At 43.5% G+C, this 26,453-nt stretch overlaps 1 protein-coding gene across 14 annotated transcripts in view; it reads right to left on the reverse strand.

Moving 5' to 3' along the window:
* The window catches only part of DLGAP1 (DLG associated protein 1), a 979,377-nt gene that overhangs the window by 15,450 nt on the left and 937,474 nt on the right, over positions 1 to 26,453 (reverse strand). For all 14 annotated transcript variants that reach the window (XM_032293472.1, XM_032293474.1, XM_032293470.1 and 11 more), the window contains one exon: positions 24,934 to 25,355. In XM_032293472.1, the coding sequence (XP_032149363.1) occupies positions 24,934 to 25,355 (422 nt within the window). The remainder of the gene's footprint in view (positions 1 to 24,933; positions 25,356 to 26,453) is intronic.

Consider the following 26,453-nt stretch of genomic DNA (forward strand, 5'->3'; position numbering starts at 1 on the left):
AAAAAAAAAAAAAAAAAAAAAAAGAAACTACTCTAAAATATTCAATACCAACTTTTAGGATGGAAAAAAAAATACAGTTGGCCTTCTGTATCCACGGGTTTTGCATCTGTGGATTAAACCAACCTTGGGTCTCACTATGTGGCCCAGGTCAGTCTTGAACTCCTGGCCTCCCAAAGTGCTGGGATTACAGACATGAGCCACCACATCCAGCTGAATTTGTTTTCTTTTTCCCTTTTCTCTCTCTCCTATGAAATGATGCCCTACAGATAAAGTATATGTTCTCCACTCCTATCCCAATCCTTTTTATCCCCAGAGGAAACCATTGCAGTAGAGAATGACTATTTTGGTCCCATCACTGAGTTCATAAGGTCTCTTTTCTGGTCCTGGAAAGGTGATAGCTAAGGGTCTTTTTGAGTGTTAGGTTGGGGAAATCCCACTAATGCAGTTGAGACCTCACAGCCAACAGCAGCAGATTTTCTCTGAAAGTTAGAAATGGGGTTTTAAGGCTCTATGGGTGTTGAGTTGATCTCTTTCACATTCTGGTCCATGCTTTCCAGACTGTTCATCCCAGATGTGGTTAACAGTTTTAGCCACCCATCTCCCATGGAGCACATTCAAGTGCATCTTGCAGAATAATTATCTCTGCTGTATCACCCAGGCAAGCCATTTAACCATGACTCATATCATCTATTTGTGAAACAATCAGGTAATAAGCCTTGTATTGCTGGGCAGTTCCTTTTATATGAGTAGATCTAGTCTCCCCAGACACTGTATAGGCACCTGATGGTGAGGCTTACAGACTCCTTCCTTTCCTTTCCTTCCCCAGCTCCTCTGTTAATCTGTCCTTCAGTAGAAGTACAAAACAAAACAGAAAATGCAGTTGAATGGAATTCCTCCTATTTAAGAAGTAAGCACTCTATAAACTCCCCCACTTACAATTCTTAAAACCCCTCACTCCACAGCAGCTACTTAAGAAGACCCAAAGCAGAGAGGACAGGCCTGGGTTAGTGAATCACATAAAGTCAGGAAGATCTTTTAGGAGGCCTTTGTGAATATGTGTTTACTTAAATTATCATCACTTTGTATTTCAAAACTCACAAACAGGCATCTAATTAGATCCTCGAAGGACCCTATGAGTCAGAGCAGATAACTCCAGTTGAGAAAACGTGTGCTCAAACTACAAAGTCTCTTCCCCAGGGACACCTGCAGTGGCCAGTCCCCATCTTCTGACCACAGTCTAGTTGGGCCCTCTTCTCTCTACACTCACTGAAAATTGCGTCTGCATCTACTTAACTGGAAGCTATCTGAGTGTGATTTCTTTCTTTTTTTTCTTTACTATAGTAAGAACACTTAACATGAAATCTACCCTCTTAACAAATATTTAAGTGCACAATACAGTTTTGTTAATGGTGGTGCAATGTTGTACAGCAGATCTCGAGAACTTACTCACCTTGCATGACTCTAGATCCACTGAACAGTAATTCCCATCTCCTTCTCCCCCCAGACCCTGGCACCCACCGTTCCACTCTGTTTCTGTGAGTTTGACTATTTTAGATACCTCACAGAAGCAGAATCATGCAGTGTTTATTCTCCAGTGACTGGCTTATTCCGCCCAGCATATGGTCCTCCAGTCTCATCCATGTTGTTGCATATGGCAGAATTTCCTTCTTTGTCAAAGTGGAATACTATTTTATTGTATGTATATACCGCATTCCATTTATCCACTGAGTGTGATTTCTATTTGTTTGCTTATTTATTTATGGATGGGGTCTCGCTATGCTGTCCCAGGCTGGAGGGCAGTGGCTACCCACAGGCATGATCAAGGGGTACTACAGCCCTCAACTCCTTGCCATAGCCTTCTGAGCAGCTGGACTGCAGGCGTGTACCACTATGCCAGCTGCATGTAATTTTTTCCCAGCCAGTGCCAATGGATAGGGGTGAGGGGCATAGTAAGTCAGTGGGAGACTTGGAAGAAATTCATCAAGCCTGATCAGCGTCCCACATTAGGAAGAGAGAGCAAAGCACATCCAGCTCCCTGAAGTGACTGGGAGGGAAGGCAATTTCAATCCTGAAAAGAAGCGAGGAACCAGGGACAACTTGAAAGAGATGGCGGGTATAAGTTTCAAGTTTTGTTTTTCTTTTAAAGATTATATGTCATAATGAGAAGCAGAGAACAGCCATTTTGGCTGTGGGAAGGGGAATCTTTTATGCAAACTATGATTTGAAATGTCCTGACTACATTCAAAGACCCAGCCATTTAGAAGAGCGCATACCTCCTCTTTCCGACTGACCTCTGTGGGATAGGTTGTTATTCTGAGAAAAGGAGGTAGTATAAGAGGCACAGGGATGAAGAGAAAGAACACTTTCTTTTAACCCTCCCAGTGGGTCTATGGCAAAGCCGCAAGGAGTTTCAGTGTGCTGGTGATACCAAAGGAAAACAAACACCATTTAACTTTTGGCTGGGTTAAAATCAGGATTACAATCCTTGGGCATAATTAGCATATGTATCCTTTCCTATTCAAGAGGAGTTAGGTCTCTAGAACTGAAAAGACAGACGTGCTCAATTTTGTAACTGCTTTTTTTTTTTTTTTTTGAGACAGAGTCTTACTCTGTCACCCAGGCTGGAGTACAGTAGCGCGATCTCAGCTCACTGCAATCTCCACTTCCCAGGTTCAAGTGATTCTCCTGCCTCAGCCTCCCGAATGGTTGGGATTACAGGTGCCTGCCACCATGGCTGGCTAATTTTTGTATTTTTAGTGGAGACGGGGTTTTGCCATGTTGGCCAGTTGGTCTCCATCTCCTGTCCTTGGGTGATCTGCCCGCCTTGGCCTCCCAAAGTGCTGGGATTACAGGTATGAGCCACTGCACCCAGCCTCTCTGACTGCTTCGTATTCTTACATTATACTACACCTAACTCCACGATCATCAGACCTTATAAGGCCTCAGAAACAGAGAAGAATAGACATAATTCTTATATCCTCAAAGTAGGTTCCCTAAAACCTGGACACGACAGACATCCCTGCAATGGATTATATCTGACTGGCCCCCAGTGGTGAAGGTTACTACGGTGGACATGCTACATAGAACTCATCATATTTTTCTGCTACCTACACTGTAATTCACCTGGTATGTTTCATTTCAGTCTAACTTTCTCTCTGGGTAAGACAGGCATGCCTCAGACATATTGTGCGTTTGATTCCAGACCACTACAACAAATGAGTATCACAATAGAGTAAGTCACATGAATGTTTTGTTTTCCAGTGCATATGAAAGTTATGTTTACACTATACTGTAGTCTGTTAAGTGTGTGATGGTGTTATGTCAAAAAAAAAAGTACCTAATATTTTATTGCAAAAAAAATGCTAATGGTCATCTGAGTCATCAGCAAGTCATAATCTTTTTGCTGAGGGAGGGTCTTGCCTCAATGTGGATGGCTGCTGTGATCAGGGTGGTGGTTGCCAAAGGTAGGGGTGGCTGTGGCAATGTTTCTCTTAAAAATAATTTTTTTTTCATTTTTAATTTTTTGTAGAGACAGGATCTCGCTGTGTTACCCAGGCTGGTCTCAAGCTTCTAGCCTCAAGCAACCCTCTCATCTCGGCCTCCCAAACTGCTGGCATTGCAGACATGAATCACTGCCCCAGCCAGCTGTGGCAATTTTTAAAATCAGACAACAACGAAGTTTGCCACATCGACTGACTTTTCCTTTCATGAAAAGTTTCTCTGTTGCATGCAATATTGTTTGACAGCATTTTACCCACAGTAAAATTTTTTTCAAACTTGGAGTCAAGGCTTGGTGTGGTGGCTCACACCTGTAATCCCGGCACTTTGAGGGGCCGAGACAGGAGGATTACTTGAGCCCAGGTGTTCGAGACCGGCCTAGGTAACACGGCAAAACCCCACCTCTACTAAAAATACGAAAAATTAGTTAGGCTTGGTGGTACATGCCTGAAGTCCAGCTACTCAGGAGGCTGAGGTGAGAGGATCACCTTAGCCTGGGAAGCTGAGGCTGCAGTGAGCCATGATTATGCCACTGCACTCCAGTCTGGGCAACAGGGGAGACCCTGTCTAAAAAAAAAAAAAAAAAAGGTGGAGTCAAAATCCGCTCAAAGCTTACCACTGTTTTATCAACTAAGTTGATGTAATATTCTAAATCCCCTGTGGTCATTTCAACAGTGTGCACAGCATCTTCACCAAGAGTACATTCCACCCCAAGAAACTATTTTCTTGGCTCATCCATAAGAAGTAACTCCTCCTAACTTCAAGCTTGATCATGAAATTACAGCAATTCAGTCACATTTACAGGCTTCACTCCTCATTCTATTTCTCTTGCAGTTTTTACCCCATCTGCAGTTTCTTCCTCCACTAAAGTCTTGAACCCCTCAAAGTCATCCACGAAGGTTGGAATCAACCTCTAAACTCCTGTTAATGTTGATATTTTGACCTTTTTCCCATTAATCATAAACGTTCTTAATGGCATCTAGAATGGTGATTCTTTCCCAGAAGGTTTTCTTTTTTTTTTAATTTTTAAATTACTTTTTAAAATGTTTGCAGGTACATGGTGTATATATTTATGGGGCACATGAGATGTTTTGATACAGGCATGCAATGTGAAATAAGCGCATCATGGAGAATGGGGTATCCATCCTTTCAAGCATTTATCCTTTGGATTACAAATAGTCCTCCAGAAGGTTTTCAATGGACTTTGCCCAGGTCTATCAGAGGAATCGCTATCTATGGCAGATATAGCCTTATGGAATGTACTTTTAACTAAGAAGACTTGCAAGTCGAAATGACTCTTTGATCCATATGCTGCAGAATTAATGTTGTATTCATCTGTTTTCATGCTGCTGATAAAGACATACCTGAGATTGGGTAATTTATAAAGGAGAGACACTTAATGGACTCACGATTCCACCAGGCTGAAGAAGCCTCTGTCATGGCGGAAGGTGAAATGCACATCTTACATGGCGGTAGACAAGAGAGAATGATGATAGGCAAGTGAAAGGGGAAACCCCTTACAAAATCATCAGATCTTGTGAGACTTATTCACCACCACGAGAACAGCGTGAGGAAAACCACCCCCATGATTGAATTATCTCCCACCAGGTCCCTCTCACAACACGTGGGAATCATGAGAACTACAATTCAAGATGAGATTTGGGTGGGGACACAGACAAACCAAATCTGATGTCATGTTTGCAGACATGAAAACAACATTCATCTTCTTGAAATCTTTATCAGAGCTCTTGGGTGACTAGGTGTATTGTCAATGAGCAACAATATTTTGGAAGAAATCTTTTTTTTTGAGCCACAGGTCTCAACAGTGGGCTTAAAGTGTTCAGTAAACCATGCTGTAAACAGAGACACTCTCATCTAGGTTCTGTTCTTCTACTTATAGAGCACCCGTTAAAAGAGCACACAAATTTAGCATAATTTTCAAGGGCCCTAGGCTTTTCAGAATGGTAAATGAGCATTGGCTTCCACTTCAAGTCACCAGCTGCCTGAGCCCCTAACAAGAGAGTGAGCCTGTCCTTTGAAGCTATGAAAGGCCTAAATGGCATCTTCTTCCAATAGAAGGCTATTTTGTCTACATTGAAAATCTGTTGTTTAGTGTAATCATCTTCATCAGTGGTCTTAGCTAGATCTTCCAGATAACTTACTGCAGCTTCTCCATCAGCACTCGGAATTCACCTTACGTGTTTATGTTATGGAGACAGCTTCTTTCTTTAAAACTTCATGAACCAACATTTGCTAGCTTCAGACTTTTCTTCTTCAGCTTCCTGGCCTCTCTCAGCTTTCACGGAATTCAAGAGAGTTGCAATGTTGCTCTGATTAAGCTTTGGCTTAAGGGAATGTTGTGCCTGGTTTGATCTTCTATCCAGTCCACTCAAAGGTCATTCATATCAACAAAAAGGCTGTTTCTCTTCCTTACCATTTGTATGTTCACTTGGGTAGCACTTTTAACTTCCTTCAAGAAGTTTTCCTTTGCATCCACAACTTGGCTATTTGGCACAAAAAACCTAGCCTCTGGCTTATTTTGCCTTTTGACATGCTTCCTCACTAAGCTTAATCATTTATTGCTTTTGATTAAAAGGAGAGACTTGCAACTCTTCACTTGAACACGTAGAGGCCATTATTGGGTTATTAACTGGCCTAATTTCAGTATTATTGTAACTCAAGGCATAGGACAGCCCTAGAAGAAGGAGAGAGACAGGGGATCTGCGGGTCAGCGGAGCAGTCAGAACATATACACCATTTATTGATTAAGTTCACTTCTTACATGGGCACGGTTCATGGTGCTCCAAAACAATTACAATAGTAACGTGAAGGGTCACTGATCACAAATCACAGTAGCAGATATATAATAATGAAAACACTTGAAATATTATGAGAATTACCAAGCTGTGACACAAAAACACAAAATGAGCATATGTTTTTGGAAAGATGGTGCTGATAGACTTGGTCAACTCAGGGTTGCCACAAACCTTCAATTTGTTTAAAAAAAAAAAAAAGCAGTATTTTCAAAGTGCAATAAAGCAGTGCCAATAAAATAAGGTGTGCTTGTGTGGGGGAAGAGTGTAGGCGTGGGGTCGGGAACAATTAGCTCACCAATTACCAGCTGTTGATCATGGGAAAGTTTATCAGACTCAGAATCTTTTTCCTTTAATGATCATAATACCATCTTCATAGCATTACAGATTACTTAAGGAAACAATATAGGTAAACGTGAGAATGTAGTAGGAATTATAACTCCTATAACGGATCTACATTCTTTAGTTCTTGGGCATTTACCTAAAAGGTGGCAGTATCCAAAAAAGGACATGATTTCTCTTGCTAATGTTCACACTCCAACTTCTCTCTCCAGTAGTATGGACTAATTTAATGTCCTTCTTTTTTGGTGGCTTTTATTCAGGCAGATTTTCGCAAGTGTCACTGAGTGGTGAATAATTTTTCTATGTGTATAAGAAATCCATAACAATTTTTCAGGGGCTCATAATCTAGCACAGTTTCCCCCAACTATCAGAGCTAGAACAGTGGCCAACTGGCTACTGGGTGACACAGTCACACAGAGGAGACAGGACATTAAAGCACACTGGACACTAGACCATTCAATCAGTGCCTTGCTCTGAAAACAGGCTTTGCAAAATGAAGGGTCAGAGCCCTCCTCAAGAATGGCAGCTTCTATGGCAAAACAAGATCCACCCTCAGGTACAGAAATGATGGCAGATAAACCCCACTAGCCCGTACAGCTATATTTCCACCCTATTTTCCAGATAGTGCTTAGCCATGTGACTTCACACCATAAATCATGGTCTCCAAACTTGGCTGATCTTTCACTGCTGCCCTTTAACCCATTAGTGATGTGTTTGGTTACCTCCTTCTCTAAGCCTAATTTCCTCAACCTTATTCATTCTCAACTCCAGCCCCTACTCCCGCATCTTCAACAACAACCCTGCCTCCTATGAGATGAAAATGGAGGGAATCAGGCATGAACACTACTGTGGTTTGGATGGTGGTGTCTCCTCCAAAATGTATGTTGAAACTGAATCCCCAGTGCAACAACAATAAGAGGTGTGGCATTTTGGAGGTGATTAAGTCATGTGACCTCTGCCCTCATGAATTTAGTTGGTGCCTTTATTAAAGGACTTGAAGGTGAGGGGACCACCTCTTGCCCTTCTGCCTCTTCTGCTACCCAAGGACACAGGATCTGTTACCTCTGGAGGATGCAGCAGCAGGCACCATATTGGAAGCAGAGAGCAGCCCTCACCAGACATACAACCTGCTGACACTTTGACCTTGGACTTCTTAGCAACTAGAGCAATGAGAAATACATTTCTATTGTTTAAAAATTATCCAGTCTTGCGCATTAGGACAAATACCTAATGCATGCGGGACTTAAAACCTAGATGACGGGTTGATAAATGCAGCAAACCACCATGGCACATGTACACATATGTAACAAACCTGCACGTTCAGCACATGCATCCCAGAACTTAAAGTAACATAAAATAAAATAAATTACCCAGTCTTTGGTATTTTGTTGGAGCAGCACAAACAAACTCAGACAAATACTGTCAGTGTCCTGCCTCTCCTAATATTCCTCCCTGACCAGTCCCCTAAACCTCTCTCCACGCCCTAATGTCTTCTCTACATCCACTCTTCCCGTCTGCATGTGTCCTTGGTCTGATTCCCTCCCTGCTGCCCTGAGGACTTGCTGTGTGAGCCAGTCTCTCTCTCAGCTCCTCTGCCAGTGCCTTGCCTGAGATGTCTGGCAGCATCTGCAAGTCTTTCTCATTCTAAGTGGGGCAACTCCTCCCAACCTTATGGGCCCCTCCAGCTAACATAAAATTTTTCTTCTCCCTTGTTATTGGCTGAATTGCATTTTCCTAAAATTTACACGTAGAATTCCTAACCTCCAGTACCTCAGAATGTGACTCTGTTTGGAGACAGGCTCCTTAAAGAGGTGATTAAGTTACAGTGAGGTCATTCCCATGGGCTGTAATCCACTATCACTGATGTCCTTATAAGGACTGGAGATGAGGGCCAGGCACAGTGGCTCACGACTGTAATCTCAGCACTTTGTGGGGGCTGAGGCGGGTGGATCACCTGAGTTCAGGAATTCGAGACCAGCCTGGCCACAATGGTGAAACCCCATCTCTACTAAAAATAGAAAAATTAGCCAGGTATGGTGGTGCGTGCCTGTAATCCCAGCTACTTGGGAGGGAAGGCTGAGGCAGAATCACTTGAACCCAGGAGACAGAGGTTGCAGTGAGCTTAGATCACACCACTGCACTCAAGCCTGAGCAACAGAGTGAGACTCCATCTTAAAAAAAAAAGAAAAAGAAAAAGAATTGGAGATGAGAACACAGACACACACAGAAGGGAGACTCAGGGAGAGTGCGGCGGTCTGCAAGCCAAGGAGAGCAACCTCAAGGGAAATCAGCATCTTGATCTCGGCCTTCCGGCCTCCAAAACTGAGAAAATATTAATTCCTGCCCCATGGGTACTTCATTATGGCAGCCCTAGCAAACTAACACATTCCATTTAAACCCCTGATTCTCCAGAGGGTGGCATGCCTTTGCTCTTTTTTTTTCTTTTTTTTTTAATTGCATTTTAGGTTTTGGGGTACATGTGAAGAACATGTAAGATAGTTGCATAGGGGGCCGGGCGCGGTGGCTCAAGCCTGTAATCCCAGCACTTTGGGAGGCCGAGGCGGGTGGATCACGAGGTCAAGAGATCGAGACCATCTTGGTCAACATGGTGAAACCCTGTCTCTACTAAAACTACAAAAAATTAGCTGGGCATGGTGGCGCGTGCCTGTAGTCCCAGCTACTCAGGAGGCTGAGACAGGAGAATTGCTTGAACCCAGGAGGCGGAGGTTGCGGTGAGCCGAGATCGCGCCATTGCACTCCAGCCTGGGTAACAAGAGCGAAACTCCGTCTCCCCTATAAAAAAAAAAAAAAAAAAAAAAGATAGTTGCATAGGTACACACATGGCAGTGTGATTTGCTGCCTTCCTCCCCATCACCTATATCTGGCATTTCTCCCCATGCTATCTCTCCCCAACTCCCCACCCCCTGCTGTCCCTCCCCTATTTCCCCCCAACAGACCCCAGTGTGTAGTGCTCCCCTCCCTGTGTCCATGTGTTCTCATTGTTCAACACCCACCTATGAATGAGAACATGCAGTGTTTGATTTTCTGTTCTTGTGTCAGTTTGCTGAGAATGATGGTTTCCAGGTTCATCCATGTCCCTACAAAGGACATAAACTCATCGTTTTTGATGGCTGCATAATATTCCATGGTGTATGTGTGCCACATTTTCCCTGTCCAGTCTATCATCGATGGGCATTTGGGTTGGTTCCAGGTCTTTGCTATTGTAAACAGTGCTGCAATGAACATTCGTGTGCACGTGTCCTTATAGTAGAATGATTTATAATCCTTTGGATATATACCCAGTAATGGGATTGCTGGGTCAAATGGAAGTTCTATTTCTAGGTCCTTAAGGAATCGCCACACTGTCTTCCACAGTGGTTGAACTAATTTACACTCCCACCAACAGTGTAAAAGTGTTCCTATTTCTCCACATTCTCTCCAGCATCTGTTGTCTCTAGATTTTTTAATGATCACCATTCGAACTGGCGTGAGATGGTATCTCAATGTAGTTTTGATTTGCATTTCTCTAATGACCAGTGATGATGAGCATTTTTTCATATGTTTGTTGGCCTCATGTTTGTCTTCTTTTGTAAAATGTCTGTTCATGTCCTTTGCCCACTTTTGAATGGGCTTGTTTTTTTCTTGCTCTTTTATTTCTTCTGCTCTCCATTGACTCCACTCCCTGCAGCCCAGCTGTCTCCACCCTCCTCACCTTCTGGACTCTGCCTTTGGTACAGAGGAAACTCAGATCTCTTGGGTCTCCCAACACCACCCTCTGGCTCACTCTGCTCTTTCCTGATGCTGCCTTCCCTGTGCTTGGTGGACGTTTTCTCACTCAGCCTCATAAATGTTGAACACAAAATGTAATCCTGAGCTGACTTCTCCACTCCCTTCCCTCATTCCCTTTTCTCGAATTTTTGACTCCACTGTGTTCTGACCCTAGATGCTTTAGAGGAGCAAACCACTAGCTCAATACCTCCTGTCTCCCAAAATCCATGTTCCCCTCAGGATTTCCTTGGTTTCAATTAGCAATAATCGTGACTAGGATAAATCTCATTGGCTATGATACTGCACAAAGCTGGGGATCCCCTTGTTGGTTACACATAGGGGTACAAGTCTTGATCAGTGCATCCATAGTGTAAATGTTCTCCATCCCTTGCCATTCCTGGAAGTTTGGCTTCATTAAGGGAACTAGAGGGTTTTCATGTTTCATTTAACTCTCATGCTGACAACTTTTTTTTTTTTTTGAGATGGAGTATTGTTCTGTTGCTCAGGCTGGAGTGCAGTGGTACGATCTCAGCTCACTGCAACCTCTGCCTCCCGGGTTCAGGCAGTTCTCTGCCTCAGCCTCCCATGTATCTGGGATTACAGGCACCTGCCACCACACCTAACTAATTTTTGCATTTTTAGTAGAGACGGGGTTTCAGCATCTTGGCCAGGATGATCTTCAACTCCTGACCTCGTGATCCACCTGCCTCGGCCTCCCAAAGTGCTGGGATTACAGGTGTGAGCTCATGCTAACAACTTCTCCTTGGTTCTCCCACTCCATGGGATAAGCCCCAAGCCTTTTTCAGCAGAGCAGGTGCAGGCCAAGCTGTCCAGTTTCTCTCTCTGCAGGCTCCCTCTGTACTCCAAGCACCCACAGCTTCCCCAATCCCCAAGGTCTTTCTCTCCGGAGTGTCTTCTCACACCAAGCACTAAGCTGAGACTGTCTCCTCCCCTTGGTGCCCTAGGCAAGCTTCTCTCCCTGTGTCTGGCAAAGTCCCCACTGTTGTGATTCAGCTTAGGTGCACCTTGCCAGAAAGCCTTACCTTCTTTCACCTCTCCTTCCTCACTGCTCCTAAAATTCCCCTACATAGCTGTCTGCCTTTTTCGAATTCTTTGCAACATGTTCTCTTAATATGTCTGATTTCTAACCAGACTGTGAGCTCTTTGATGGCATAGACTGTGCCCATGTAACTCCTGTTATCCCCACTGAAGGAATATGTTTTGAAATTAACTGAGTTATTTACAGACTCTATAACCAGAAAAACAAACTACCTGGGATACCCTAATCCTTGAGCATTCTAATTCTTTAAGGTTTCATCGCGTCTAGCACCTCTTTTTAAATTATAGTATTCACTAATTAGCCGATACAGTCTTAGCTGTGATATTATTCCTCTTGCATTGCTATTTGTCATGATATTTGTGTGACTAGGCTGGAAAAGTCACACCATATGGGATAAGTTGAGTTGTGTTTGTGGATGAATTATATTTCCTTATTCTCAAGTTTTGCCTTCTTTTTACCCACCTGCTTTTTTTTTTTTTTTTTTTTTGAGACAGAGTCTTTCTCTAGTAGTGTGATCTTTGCTCACTGCAACCTCCACCTCCCAGATCCAAGTCATTCTCCTGCCTCAGCCTCCCAAGTAGCTGGGATTACAGGTGCCTGCTATCATGCCTGGCTAATTTTTGTATTTTTAGTTGAGACAGGGTTTCACCATGGTGGCCAGGCTGGTCTCGAACTCCTGACCTTAAGTGATCCATCCACCTCGGCCTCCCACCTGCCCTTTTTCCCCTCAATGTTGTAGTCTTTAGGGGTGAAGAAAGAGAAAGGAAATTTTAAAAGTGGGTCCATCCACTTACTTTAAATTCACATGCAATCAACTAATTTTTTTTTTTTTTTGAGACTGAGTCTTACTCTGTCACTCAATCTTACTCTGTCACCCAGTCTTACTCTGTCACCCAGGCTGGAGTGCAGTAGCATGATCTTGGCTCACTGCAACCTTCACCTCCTGGGTTCAAGTGATTCTCCTGCCTCAGCTTCCTGAGTAGCTGGGATAACAGGCGCCCACCACCACGCCTTGCTATTTTTTGTATTTTTAGTAGAGATGGGGTTTCACCATGTTGGCCAGGCTGTTCTTGAGCTCCCGACCTCAGGTGATCCACCCGCCTCGGCCTCCCAAAGTGCTGGAATTACAGGCGTGAGCCACCACGTCCAGCACAGTCAACTAATATTTGACAAGGGCACCATAAGCATACAATGGGAAAAGGATAACCTTTTCCATAAATAGTGCTAGGAAAACTAGTTCCATAGGTAAAAGAATCAAATCGTATCTTACACCGCATCTTATCTTACCCCTTATCTTACACCATACACAAAAATCAATTCAAAATGGATTAAAGACCTAAGTGTAGGACCAGAAACCACACAACTCCCAGAAGAAAACAAAAGGGAAAGGTTCCTCAACACTGGCCTTGGCAATAACGTTTTGGATATTGCACTCAAAGCTCAGGCTACAAAAGCAAAAATAAATAAATGAGACTGCATGAAATTAAAACGCTTCTGTTAGCAAAGGAAACAATCAACAAAATAAGAAGTCAGGCCAGGCACAGTGGCTCATGCCTGTAATCCCAGGACTTTGGGAGGCTGAGGCAGGTGGATCACCTGAGGTCAGGAGTTAAAGACCAGCCTGGACAACATGGTGAAACCCCGTTTCTAATTAAAGAAAAAAAAAAAGAAAGAAAGAAACAAAAATTAGCCAGGCATGGTGGTGCGTGACTGTAATCCCAGCTACTCAGGAGGCTAAGGCAGGAGAATCACATGAACCTGGGAGACAGGGTTTGCAGTGAGCCAAGATCACACCACTGCACTCCAGCCTGGGCAACAGAGCAAGAATCCATCCTCCCACCCCCCCCAAAAATTTAAAAATTAGAAAAATAAAAATAAAAAAGCTACCTACAACCTGGGAAAAAGTATTTGCAAACCACATAATCAATAAGGTTTATAGGCTATAAATCCAAAATTAATGAAGAACTCTTACAACTCACTAGCAGAAAAGCAAATAACCCCAAATAACTCCATTTTAAAATGGGCAAAGGTCCTTCACACAGGGTTTGAACAAGACAAAACAAAAAAAATAAACAAACAAACAAAACCAGAAGAAGCAAAAATGAACTAAAAATGAACAGACATTTCTCTAAGGAAGACATAACACAAGGCCAGGTACAGTCACTCTTGTCTGTGATCCCAGCACTTTGGGTGACCAAGGCAGGAGGATTGCTTGAGCCCAAGGGTTAGAGACCAGCCAGCCCAAGCAACATAGTGAGATCTTGTCTCCACAGATAATAAGTTTTTGAAAATTTAGCTGGGTCTGATGGCCCACACCCGTGGTCCTAGCTACTCAGAAAACTGAGGTGGGAGAACTGATTGAGCCTGGGCGGATGAGGCTGCAGTGAGCTATCATCACACCACTGCACTCCAGCCAAGGTGACAAAGCAAGAAGAAACTGTGATATATATATATATTATTTCCTTTGCTAACAGGTGAATATTATTCAATCTTAAAAAAGAAAGAGCTCCTGCCCCTTTCCATAACACAGATGGACTGGAGCATATTATGCTAAATCAAATAAGCCAGATACAGAAAGAACAATACTGCATTACATCATGTATATTGAAATTGAAAAAATAATGGCTGAGTGTGGTGGCTGACATCTGTAATTCCAACACTTTGGGAAGCTGAGGTGGGCGGATCATTAGGTCAGGAGATCAAGACCATCCTGGCCAACATGGTGAAACCCCGTCTCTACTAAAAATACAAAAATTAACTGGGTGTGGCGGCATGTGCCTGTAATCTCAGCTACTCGGGAAGCTGATGCAGGAGAATCACTTGAACCTGGGCGGCGGAGGTTGCAGTGAGCTGAGATCGCATGATGGCACTCCAGCCTGGCAACAGAGCTAGGCTCTGTTTCAAAAAAAAAAAAAAAGAGAAAGAAAAAAAGAAAAGAAAAAAGATTAATGTACATAGAGAATGAAACAGTGGTTACACAGGGGGAAGAACTGGGGAGATGTAGGTCAAAGGTTACAAAGTAGGAGCTACATAGAGGGACAAGTCTAGAGATCTAATGCACAGCATGAAGACTATAGCTAATAAAATTATCTTGTAGTGCACACGAATGTTCATTGCAGCACTGTTTACAATAGCAAAGATCTGGAACCAACCCAAATGCCCATCGACGACAGACTGGATAGGGAAAATGTGGCACATATACACCATGGAATATTATGCAGCCATCAAAAATGATGAGTTTGGGTCCTTTGTAGGGACATGGATGAACCTGGAAACCATCATTCTCAGCAAACTGACAGAAGAGCAGAAGATCAAACACCGCATGTTCTCACTCATAGGCGGGTGTTGAACAATGAGAACACATGGACACAGGGAGGGGAGCACTACACACCACATGTACCCCAAAACCTAAAATGCAATAAAATAAATAAATGGGGAAAAAAATAAATAAATAAAATTAAATTAAAACCAAAAAAAACTCCAAACTTGATTTAAAAAATAGCAACCTACAATTCTGGAAGCTCAGTGAACTCCAAGTAGGACACCTTTTATGCACATCAAGGTCAAACTCCTGAAAGCCATAAGTTAGACGTTTACCTCAACCCCTTCATAATGTTAACAATGCCCAGAGAATTCATTACTTGACCAAGGCAGTTACTAGAAGGATTGAGACTAATACTTACACATTCAAACTCCTGGTCCAGCATGCTTTCTGCTGTGGAACACTGCCTAGATTCCTAGACATAGCTCATAAAATAGGATTGCTGTCATCTAGTGAATAGGTTGCAATGCCTGAATATCAATTGGTGCAACAACACTATTTTTCCAAGTAATGTGTTTATTCACTTTCTAAAGTATTCTTACTTTCCTACAGAAAAAAAAAAAATTATCTTGTATAGGGTATCTTGTGGAATAAGCAGGTTTTAGCTGCTCTTTCACAAAAATGGTAACTATGTGAGATGACAGGTATGTTAATTTGCTTCACAAGAGTAACCAACTTACTATCTATATGTATCCTATAGTATCATGTAAACCTCAAATATACACAAGATTTATTTCAAAAAAATAAAGTCAGGTAGGCGCAGTGGCTCTTGCCTGTAATCCCAGCACTTTGAGCAGCTGAGGCAGGTAGATCGCTTGAACCTAGGAGTTTGAGACCAGCCTGGGCAACATTGTGAGATCCTGTCTCAATAAATAAACAAATAAATAAACCACAATCGTGGATTTGTCAGTCTGAGTCTGTGTGATTTCATGGCATTGGGATTATCCATGTGGAGACATTCTCATTTACAAGTGTGTCCTTGTGGCAAAAATTTCCCCAGCCTACTGCCCAGCAGCTGTTTCTTAGACACACTTGTGATCCAGAGCTGCTGTCAACAAAACGTCTCCATAGAAAACGTGGATCTGTTTCATTCCTGACTGGCAGTTGCTGTTCTGCATTGCACAACAGTGCTTTTTTTGTTTTGTTTTGTTTTTAGCTGAAACTTGGCTAATGAATAAAGAATGGATTCTCTAGTAGAAGTTTTCCCATAGACTAACACCAGAGTTTCCATAGTGTTCTTAGGAAAAAAAAAATTGTTTTTAAAGAGCAAGCTTTTAAAAAACTCAGCTAATTAAATTTTTTTTTTCCCAATCCCAACCCCTCCACCCCTCCAAGAGTCTTACTCATAGAAGATGGTCATTCTCTGGATCCATATTTTGACTTATATCAGCTATGAAACGGTAACATCATATACAACACGTAGATAAAGACAGTCTGAGCCTTTGAAAGTTGGATGAAATGAAATGAGTTTATGTTTCTCTAGATAATCTAAATGAACAAAAAAAACCTGTAGATTATATTTGAAATCCATTGCATTTATTTAATTAATTAATTTATTTATTTTTCGAGATGGAGTCTCACTCTTGTCACCCAGGCTGGAGTGCAGTGGTGCAACCTCCACTCACTGCAGCCTCCACCTCCCGGGTTCAGGCAATTCTCCTGCCTCAGCCTCCCAAGTAGCTGGGATTACAGGCATGTGCCACAACGTGCTGCTAATTTTTATGTTTTTAGTAGAGACGGAGTTTCACCACGTTGGCCAGGCTGGTCTCGAATTCATGATCTCATGATCTGCCTGCCTAGGCCTCCCAAAGCGCTGGGATTACAGGCATGAGCCACTGCGCCCAGCCAGTCCACTGCATTTCTATTTCACAGAAATAGTTATTGGAGAAAATGATAGGAGATCTTGCTCCGGGAGCCAGTCCCTCTCTCTGCCATCTCTGGAATGACAGGAACACCACTGGTCTAGGAACAGATCTGTTTCCAGGTTCGGTTCTCCCCCGATTAACAATGTCACTTCACCTCTTCATGCCTAGTGCCCTCCTGAGCTGGGAGACACCACCTCCAAGAAGCATATCCACAAAAGGATGGTCTCTAATATCCTTCCGGCACTAGCGCTGTGCAAAGTGGCATGAATGTCGTGTTCTCAAGGTTAAACATATGGCACATTATAGTTGATTTCCTTTTCATTACTGCCACTTCCTCTGTGGTCACTAATTTCAGGTTGTCTGGAGCTTACAAAAAAAGAGGCATGCAAATGTGTGTGTCTGCGTGTGTGGTGGAGTGGGAGGGACCTTTGGAGGGTTCACTGCAAGAGTAAGATGAAAATGAAACAGAAGGGAGGTAGGCTAGGATGCAGCCACTGCTCCCCACTTAGAAACACACAGGCTGGAGACAGATGAATTGCAGAACTCACAGATGAGGCTTTGTCTACCACCCACTGTTTCACAGGCTGCAGAGACACAGCAGAGGCAATCCCGGGCAGATAAACCTGGTGATGGCACCGATAGACTATCACGATAATGACTGTGCACAGCTTCCGTAACCAAACCTGAAACCAGGCAAACCCCATTTCAGGTGTCATTACCAGCGCCTCATTTGCTGCCAAGACTCCCAAGCCTTCTGGGGAACTGAAGGCCAAGTTTCACTAGATGGGATGCTATTACCAGGCAAAATTAAAGAGAAACAATTAATCTGCCTCCAGCACATGCCCTAGGTTTATCAGTTCGTTTCAGATAAAGCCTGAAAATTCCACATATTAGTTGTCTACAATTCAGAAGGCAAAGACAGATTTTGGTGTGCAATCACCGGCATTTCATCTTAGGGCCATTGAAACCTGAGCCTATGTTCTTTCCCCACGGTGGTAGACTGCATTGCTAGTTGGAGGCATTCAGCTCCATCTGGTCGTTTCATCCCTGGTTAGATAATACCAGACATATCTATGTAACATACAAGCCACTGTCAAAGAGCACTGAGCCATCTCCCTGAGACAGCTGTTTCACACAAGGGCTTCATTGTCTGAGAAGGGCGCCTATCATTTTACTTCAAGTGCTGCGGGAACAAGCATTCTGTCAGCTGTCTTGGCTTGGAGGAAACCTCACTCACTGCAGTTTCATTATTTTATTATCAAGCCAAAAAAAGTACTATCGATGGCTAGGGTTGAAGCTTTAAAACAAGAACTAAAGTCTTTGCTCTGCTTTGCTTTTATCAGGGGAAAAAAGTAACTCCACAAGCCCAAAGAATGTATAATTACACTGTTCAAAAGTTCGCTTGAGGCTCCTGGGTTACTCTAAATCCTTGTTTTCAGTCTGCCTTTTGTTACCCACATTTAGTCAGTTTCAGGTAAACTAGGAAAGTGTTTTCCAGCCCTGTGAGGCCCAAAGCAGCTGTCACGATTAGCATAATGACATCAGCAAAATCATTAATAGCTATTTAAAATTAGATGGACTTTCTTCTTCAACTCTCTAATAGAGAAAGATGAATACAATTACCCCACATGCAAAATCTGAACCTCAAATTCCCATTGAGAAAATAGGTTATTTTCCAAACTTTTTTTTTTTTTTTTGCCGTGGATGCACTGTATTTTGAATTCAGGGAGTCATTTAACGAAATACATTCTTACATGAATATGAACATGAACACGATTGTTCTGCTTGTTTTTAGCTGCTGCTGTCTATTTCTGGGTTTTTGTTTTTTAATTTATTTTTATTTTTAAAGTTAGTTATTTATTTATTTTTGTGTGTGTGAGACAGTCTCCTTCTTGCCTCCCAGGCAGGAGTGCAGTGGCACGATCACAGCTCACTGTAGCCTTGACCTCCTGGGCTCAAGCAGTGCTCTCACCTCAGCCTCATGAGTAGCTGGAACCATAGGTGCATGCCACCAAGCCTGGCTAATTAAAAACAAAGATATTTTTGTAGAGATAGGATCTCTGTTGCCCAAGCCAGTCTCAAACTCCAGGGCTCAAGCGATCCTCACGACATGGCCTCCCACAGTTCTGGGATTATAGGCAGGAGCCACCATGACAGGTGGGGGTGTTTTTAAATTGTGATAAAATAGACATAAGATTTGCCATTTTAACCATATTTAAGTGTACCCTTCAGAGGCATCAATACATGCACCATTTAAAAATACCTAAAAATTGGGATAATTCTGGTACCTCACAAAATAAATTCTGTGATTAGAATCTTCTGTTTTTTCATGCTATCTTATTTCTCTTTCCATGATGACTTCAAGACCAGATCTCCTGGGAAGATCTTTGTGATGGGATCACGTTTGTCAGGCACCCTGAGGAGATGCCCTCCTCCTGCAGGTCCAAAACAACACATAAAGCAGCTTGGCCAAGGGATAGAGGTATCTGTACTTGACCCATTTATCAGAGCGATCTTTCAGGTGTGCACAGAATTACAACAAACAGACAAAAGCTAGTTATTTAGAATGCGGCTTTGCCTGCCAAGTGGGGTTGGCCTCTCTTCCTTACCACCCCTCTCATAAAAAAAGAAAAGGTTAAGTCAGAGATTTAGTGAAACAAAGGTCCTCTGCGGCTCTAGGCTCAGTTATCAGAAGAGAGCGGTGGTTGCCAAGGAGTCAGGGGCAGATCTGTGCGGAGGGCTTGAAGGAGGACAGTGCCAGGCAACACAAAGTATCATTATCTTGTCAAATGTTATTCATGTGTATCTATTCTATCAGACACTTCTGTTTTCTGTGACCTTGGACAAAATACTGCCAGAGAGCTGTTGTGAGGGCAAGTAAAACAGCACCTGTCAAAGTCTCTAGCCCATCGTCAGGGGTATTGTGAGGACAAGATGAATATTCTTTCATGCGCTGATGATCTCCCTTTTTCCTGGGGAGGGTAACTGCTGCTTTATGGTCCGATCCTCCCTGATCTGGATAGACTCATTTGAAATTGGTGACCCTGTCCTGGGCGCAGAGTTTGCCACTGCGCTCACCAGAATTTTGGAATCCTAGCAGTTTGAAGCTCCTATTTCGTATCTCTCAAAGCATGAAAAAATAGAAAAAGTCTTCAAGTGTTTGTGGCATGGAATTTTGTCTTAAGAAAGGGACAGGATGGCTGGGTGCAGTGGCTCATGCCTGTAATCCCAGCACTTTGGGAGGCCGAGGCGGGTGGATTGTGAGGTCAGGAGATCGAGACCATCCTGGCCAACATGGTGAAGCCCCATCTCTACTAAAAATACAAAAATTAGCTGGGCGCAGTCTGTGTTCCTCTGAAATTCATATGTTGAAACCTAATCACCAAAGTATAACAGTAAGAGAGGGGGACTGTAGGAGGTGCGTAGGTCACAGGGGCAGAGTCCTCATGAATAGGATTACTACGCTTACCAAGAAGGTCCAGGGAGCTTGTCTGCTCCCTCCACCCTGTGAGGCCGCAGCAAGAAGGTGCCATCTTTGAAACAGAGAGCAGCTCTTGGCAGACACAGAACCTGCCAGTGCCTTGATCTTGGACTTCCCAGCCCCAAGAACTGTGAGCCATAAATTCCTATGGTTTATAAATTACCCAGTCTAGGGCATTTTGTCATAGCACACTGAAAGAACTGGGATATTACTTACTGAGTATTTTTCTGCTAATTAGGAAGCAAGGTTTTGCTAAGTAAAATACTTTTATAAAACAGAATTTCCAAAACATTTCAAGGACTCAAATACATCTTTACTGATCTCCTGTTATGCATCAGAAGTCTTGGTGATATAAAGATGATAAGATGGCCGGGCGTGGTGGCTCACGCCTGTAATCCCAGCTCCCCACTTAGGGAGGCCGAGGTGGGCGGATCATGAGGTCAAGAGATTGAGACCATCCTGGCCAACATGGTGAAGCCCCATCTCTACTAAAAATACAAAAATTAGCTGGGCGCAGCGGCATGTGCCTGTACTCCCAGCTACGCAGGAGGCTGAGGCAGAAGAATTGCTTGAACCCGGGAGGCAGAGGTTGCAGTGAGCCGAGATCGCACCACTGCACTCCAGCCTGGCGACAGAGTGAGATTCCGTCTCAAAAAAAGAGGAATAAGACAAGAGTAATTTCTGTTTTCATAAAGCTTACTTTTTAGTGGAGGAGAAAGATACACACACATTATTATAAAATAATGTGGGAAGTACCTGAAGGACAAATGCGCAGGGCATTACGGGAGCACCAGGGAGAAACCCAATTCAGCCTGAACAACAAATTAGGCCTGGAACAACAGATGGCTGGGCAGTTCCCTCGTGTTCATTATCTTGACACTTTGCCAGCAGTGTACATTTCAAAATACAAATACGTTTCTCTCTCATCCTGAACATAGGATGAGAAGCTGGTTTTCTGAGAAGACTTTCACCTTTCAAATATATGTTATTGTATTAGAATACAACTGACTTGTTTTTCTAGTTCCTTTAGTTTTTCCCTAAATGTTTATGCAATGACTGTCCTCACACATCGTTATAGAGTTGGGTTGAGAGAGGTAGATCAAGTCTCAAATTGGAAGGCCAATTAAAAGGAAACATCAGATAAGCAGTTTCCCAGAGTCCTGCTGAAAGCCAGCCAGGGGCCGGGTGAGTACCCCACGTCTGTAATTCTGGCATTTTGGGAGGCTGAAGTGGGAGGATTGCTGGATGCCAGGAGTTTGAGACCAGCCTGGGCAACATAGCAAGAATCTGTCTCCATAATTTTTTGAAAATTAACCAGGCATGGTGGTGCACACCTGTAGTCACAGCTACTCCGGAGGCTGAGGTGGGAGGACCACTTGGGCCCAGGAGGTCCAGGCTACAGTGAGCCATGATCCCATCACTGCACTCCAGCCGGGGTGACAGAGCAAAAAAACTCTGCCAAAAGAAAGGAAAAAAAAAAAAAAAAACAAAAAAAACAAAAACAGAAGAAAGAAAAGAAAGAGAGAAAGAGAAAAAAGAGAAGAAAGAATGAACAAACATCATGAGGAAGCTAGAAGGAGGAAAGAAAGAAAGAAAGAGAGGGAGAGAACAGAACAGCAATCGGGAAGCTAGAAGGAGTCCCAAATTTCAGAACTGAAATCTGAAAGGCAGTTTGTGCCATTCAGCAGTGGCGCCGGATGTCATTGTTCCTTAGTTGCCGGCATTTTTCTGAGGAAAATCTGATAAATTTTATGTCCACAAGGAGAAAAGTGAATAAGATGATCCAACTAAGACTTTCTTACTGAAACCTACCCGTGCTCCTCACCGACCACTGCAGAAAGGTGCCTTGTTTACCTGTCACCAGGGCAAAGACCTAATTGTGCTTGGGGATCAACACTCAGGTGAGTCTGCAGTGGCACTAACAGTTAGGGGCAAATGTCAAAGAGATTTGCTTTTCCACTGCCAAGTTGTTTGCACTCATAATATGAAAAAGCAAAGGAAACCCATTAATGAATTTCCTAACTTGCTCATAAAGGCAAGCAGTAAGCTAGTCAGTCATTTGACAGGGGTCACGCGGGAGGAGGGGGTTGGAGCTATGAGTGACAGAGTGGCCACAGTAAGGACATTCCCCAACCTGATGACAACTGTTATTTTCCAGACTACATTTCATTAAAAAATGATTTCCCTGGGGAAAAACTCACTGCTCTTTGACACCACTAGTTTAGTGAATTTAGTAAATTTACTTAACACGATTTATAGTGGATGTTAGATCTAATTAAGAAATTATTGTTGTTTTTGTTATCTGATTATATTTTACCTTTTTTTGAGTCAGAGCCTCACTCTGTCACCCAGGCTGGAGTGCAGTGGTTGCGATCTTGGCTCACTGCAACCTCCACCTCCTGGGTTCAAATGATTCTCTGCCTCAGCCTCCCAAGTAGCTGGGACTACAGGGGCACACCAACATGCCTGGCTAATTTTTGTATTTTTTTTTTTTTTTTTTTGATTTTTTTTTTTTCTTGTTACCCAGGCTGGAGTGCAATGGCGCGATCACGGCTCACCGCAACCTCCGCCTCCTGGGTTCAGGCAATTCTCCTGCCTCAGCCTCCTGAGTAGCTGGGATTACAGGCACGCGCCACCATGCCCAGCTGAATTTTTGTATTTGTAGTAGAGACGGGGTTTCACCATGTTGACCAGGATGTTCCCGATCTCTTGACTTCGTGATCCACCCGCCTCGGCCTCCCAAAGTGCTGGGATTACAGGCTTGAGCCACCGCGCCCGGCCTAATTTTTGTATTTTTAACAGAGGCAGGATTTCACCATGCTGGCCATGCTGGTCTGGAACTCCTGACCTTAAGTGACCTGCCCACCTCCCCAAGTGCTGGGATTACAGGCGTGAGCCACTGTGCCCAGCCTGAAACTGTAATTTTAAAAACAAATCTAAAAAGTTACTTCATGACGATATTCTTCTAGATGCTTCACACACAGACATGAAGCAGACATTAATGCCTACCACCAAATTTCTTTGTTTCAAAAAATATCATCAGTTGGGGGATCCACCATTAGTAATAATGTTTCTGAGGAATGAATAATTAATTCATAATTAATAATGTTTCAGAGGAAAATAAACATAAAACATTACAATACACACTGACTTTAAGCTATATTCTAATTTCAGAACTGTTGAAAACATGTAAAACATGCCTCAGAATTGAGGTAATTTGATAATTTTTCTTTTTCAAATGTTAAAAGATCAGGTTTGAAAATAATAGTGTGCAGGCCAGGCATGGTGGCTCATGCCTGTAATCCTAGCACTTTGGGAGGCCAAGGTGGGCAGATTGCTTTAATTTAGTAGTCGAGACCAGCCTGAGCAACATGACGAACCCCCATCTCTACCAAAAATACAAAAATCAGCTGCACATGGGGTGCATGCCTGTAGTTCCAGCTACTTGGAAGGCCGAGGCTGGGGTGAGCCATGATTGCGCCACTGCACTCCAACTTGGGTGAGGAGTGAGATCTTGTCTCAAAAAGAAAAAAAAATTAGTGTGCAAAAATGGTGTCCATTATTTATTTTATTTATTCATCATTTATTTCACTTTAGCCCATTCAATTGGAATAAAATTATAAAATGTATTACTCTAGCAGCTAGAGGATTTGCCTCTGTAAATCCTAAGAGAAAATGCATGTCAGACAGGCTTAAGAATACAAATAGGTGGGGTTTCTACCTGCCTATACATGATAAGCCTTGTTTTAATGCTGTATGTTAATGAAAATAACAAAAGTGTAAAGATTATAAATCCCCAATGTACCTGTATCTAAGGACCTTGAAAAGAGTTAGTATTATTTATATATTTATTTTTAGAGATGGGGTCTTACTCTGTCACCCAGGCTGGAGTGCACTGGTATGGTCATAGCATCATTCCAGCCTCGAATCCCTGGACTCAAGTGATCCTCCCACCTCAGTCTCTCACATAGCTGGGACTACAGGTGGGGACCACTGCACTGGGCTAGTTAGAATTATTTTCTTTTCTTTTTTTTGGGGGGTTGGGGAGGACGGAGTCTCCCCCTGTCACCCCGGCTGTAGTGCAGTGGAACATCCCAGCTCACTGCAATCTCCACCTCCCCGGTTCAAGCAATTCTCCTGCCTCAGCCTCCCGAGTAGCTGGGACTACAGGGGCGCACCGCCATGCCCAGCTAATTTTTTTTTTGTATTTTTAGTAGAGACAGGTTTTCACCATGTTGGCCAGGATGGTCTCAATCTCCTGATCTCGTGATCCACCTGCCTTGGCCTCCCAAAGTGTTGGGACTACAGGAGTGAGCCACCGCACCCAGCCTATTTTCTTTTTTTAATTAAAAAGAATTTGTCTGGGCATATCGTAGGTGTATATTTATGGACACATGAGACGTTTTGATTTGAATTATTTTGAATACCCTGAGGATCAGCAACATTCTGGGATCATCTTGGAGAAAAGGGACCAAGTTAGAGACATGAAAGCAGCTCCACATGGAGCTTGGTATTTTCAGGAAAAAAAAAAAAAAAAAAATGAACGTCCTGGGCCTAGGGCAAAGGATGGTGTTACATCTACCCAGGAGTTGTCTTGGTTTTGTGCTGCTCAAGGACTTCTGGACAAAGCTGGAATCAACCAGCTCTCCTGCATGTTCTGGTTTGGGGTGTGGAACGTCAAGGTTATACAAGTGAAGCTGGCAGAGAAGAAAACAACAAGGGTTGCACCCGCAAAGCAACCCCAACCCCAGGGGACGGGTGTGGCGCGCGGTGGCTTTACTTACTGTCTTCCGGCAGGTTGTTTTCCCGTTCTTCCCGCTCCATCTGTTGGCACCACCCCTCCATGCGGTCTCGCTCTGCCTGGAGGAGCTTCAGGAACCAGTGGCCGTCCCGGTGGCACACTGACCTTTGCACGGCCTCCAGAGGGTCTTCAGTGATAGAGTCAATCCAGGGGTCCGGAGGAGGCAGAATAGAGGGGTCAAAATCCGTGTCAAAGTCATCATCGGCGGCACAGGCATGGTAATGGTTTCCTGAGCCCTGAATGCTGACTGTGGAGGTGCTGGCATCACGGGAGAACTGTCTGACCATCGGGCCGGGACACGAATTGTCCTCTATAGACTCCAGAGAATTTTCCAGATTATCATGGAAGTCCAGGTCGGCCTGTACTGCTGTCGTGACGCTGTTGGACCGAGTGAACCTGCGGAAGCTTGGGAGAACAGAGAAAAGAAATTTAGTTTGAGGATAATTTCTTTTTTCTTTCTTTTTTTCTTTTTTTTTTTTTTGGAGACAGAATTTCACTATGTTTCCCACGCTGGAGTGCAATGGCACCGTCTGGGCCCACTGCAACCTCCTCCTCCCGGGTACAAGCGATTCTTCCACCTCAGCCTCCCAAGTAGCTGAGATTACAGGTGCAAGCCACCACGCCTGGCTAATTTTTGTATTCTTAGTAGAGAAGGGGTTTCACCTTGTTGGCCAGGCTGGTCTTGAACTAGTGGCCTCAAGTGATCCACCCACCTCGGCCTTCCAAAGTGCTGGGATTACAGGTGTGAGCCACCACACCCAGCAAAGATAGCTTTTGAAGCAAAACTACATTCTACTTTTCTTGGCAGATGTGATCTTTAGGAGTCTCAATATTCACTGTGTGTGTGGGGGTGGTGGGGGTAGACCCTTGAAGCAAACGTACTGATTATCATAGCTTCAATGTGAAGAACACAAATCTCATGTTTGTTTAATATGGAATATTAAATCGCATCAAGAGAAATTTTACTGGGGGGACACAGTGCTGAACCATTAAAGCCAGTAGAATGCTGGCCTTAGTCTGGGTTATTTGCTTAGAAATGGTGAGAAAATGCCAGGCGCAGTGGCTTACGCCTGTAATCCCAGCACTTTGGAAGGCCACTGTGGGCGGATCACAAGATTAGTTGTTCGAGACCATCCTGGCCAACGTGGTGAAACCCCGTCACTACTGAAAATACAAAAATTAGCTGGGTGTGGTGGCTCTCACCTGTAGTCCCAGCTATTTGGGAGGCTGAGGCAGGAGAATTGCTTGAGGTTGTACTGAGCCCAGATTGTGCCACTGCACTCCAGCCTGGCCAACAAAGCAAGACTCTGCCTCAAAAAAAAAAAAAAAAAAAAAAAAAGGAAATGGGGAGAAAACATAACCTAACCTGGACCAAAACTATCATGAATCTCACAAAGTGACATTTTCCCAGGGACATCTCTTACAAAGTTAAGACTTCCTGAAAGCAAACTGAAGTTTCCTTCCCTCCCTCCCTCCCTCCCTTCCTCCCTCCCTCCCTCCCTT

The sequence above is a fragment of the Sapajus apella genome, unplaced genomic scaffold, assembly GCF_009761245.1.
Source record: "Sapajus apella isolate SASKATOON/1434 unplaced genomic scaffold, GSC_monkey_1.0 scaffold29, whole genome shotgun sequence".
NCBI lineage: Eukaryota > Metazoa > Chordata > Mammalia > Primates > Cebidae > Sapajus > Sapajus apella.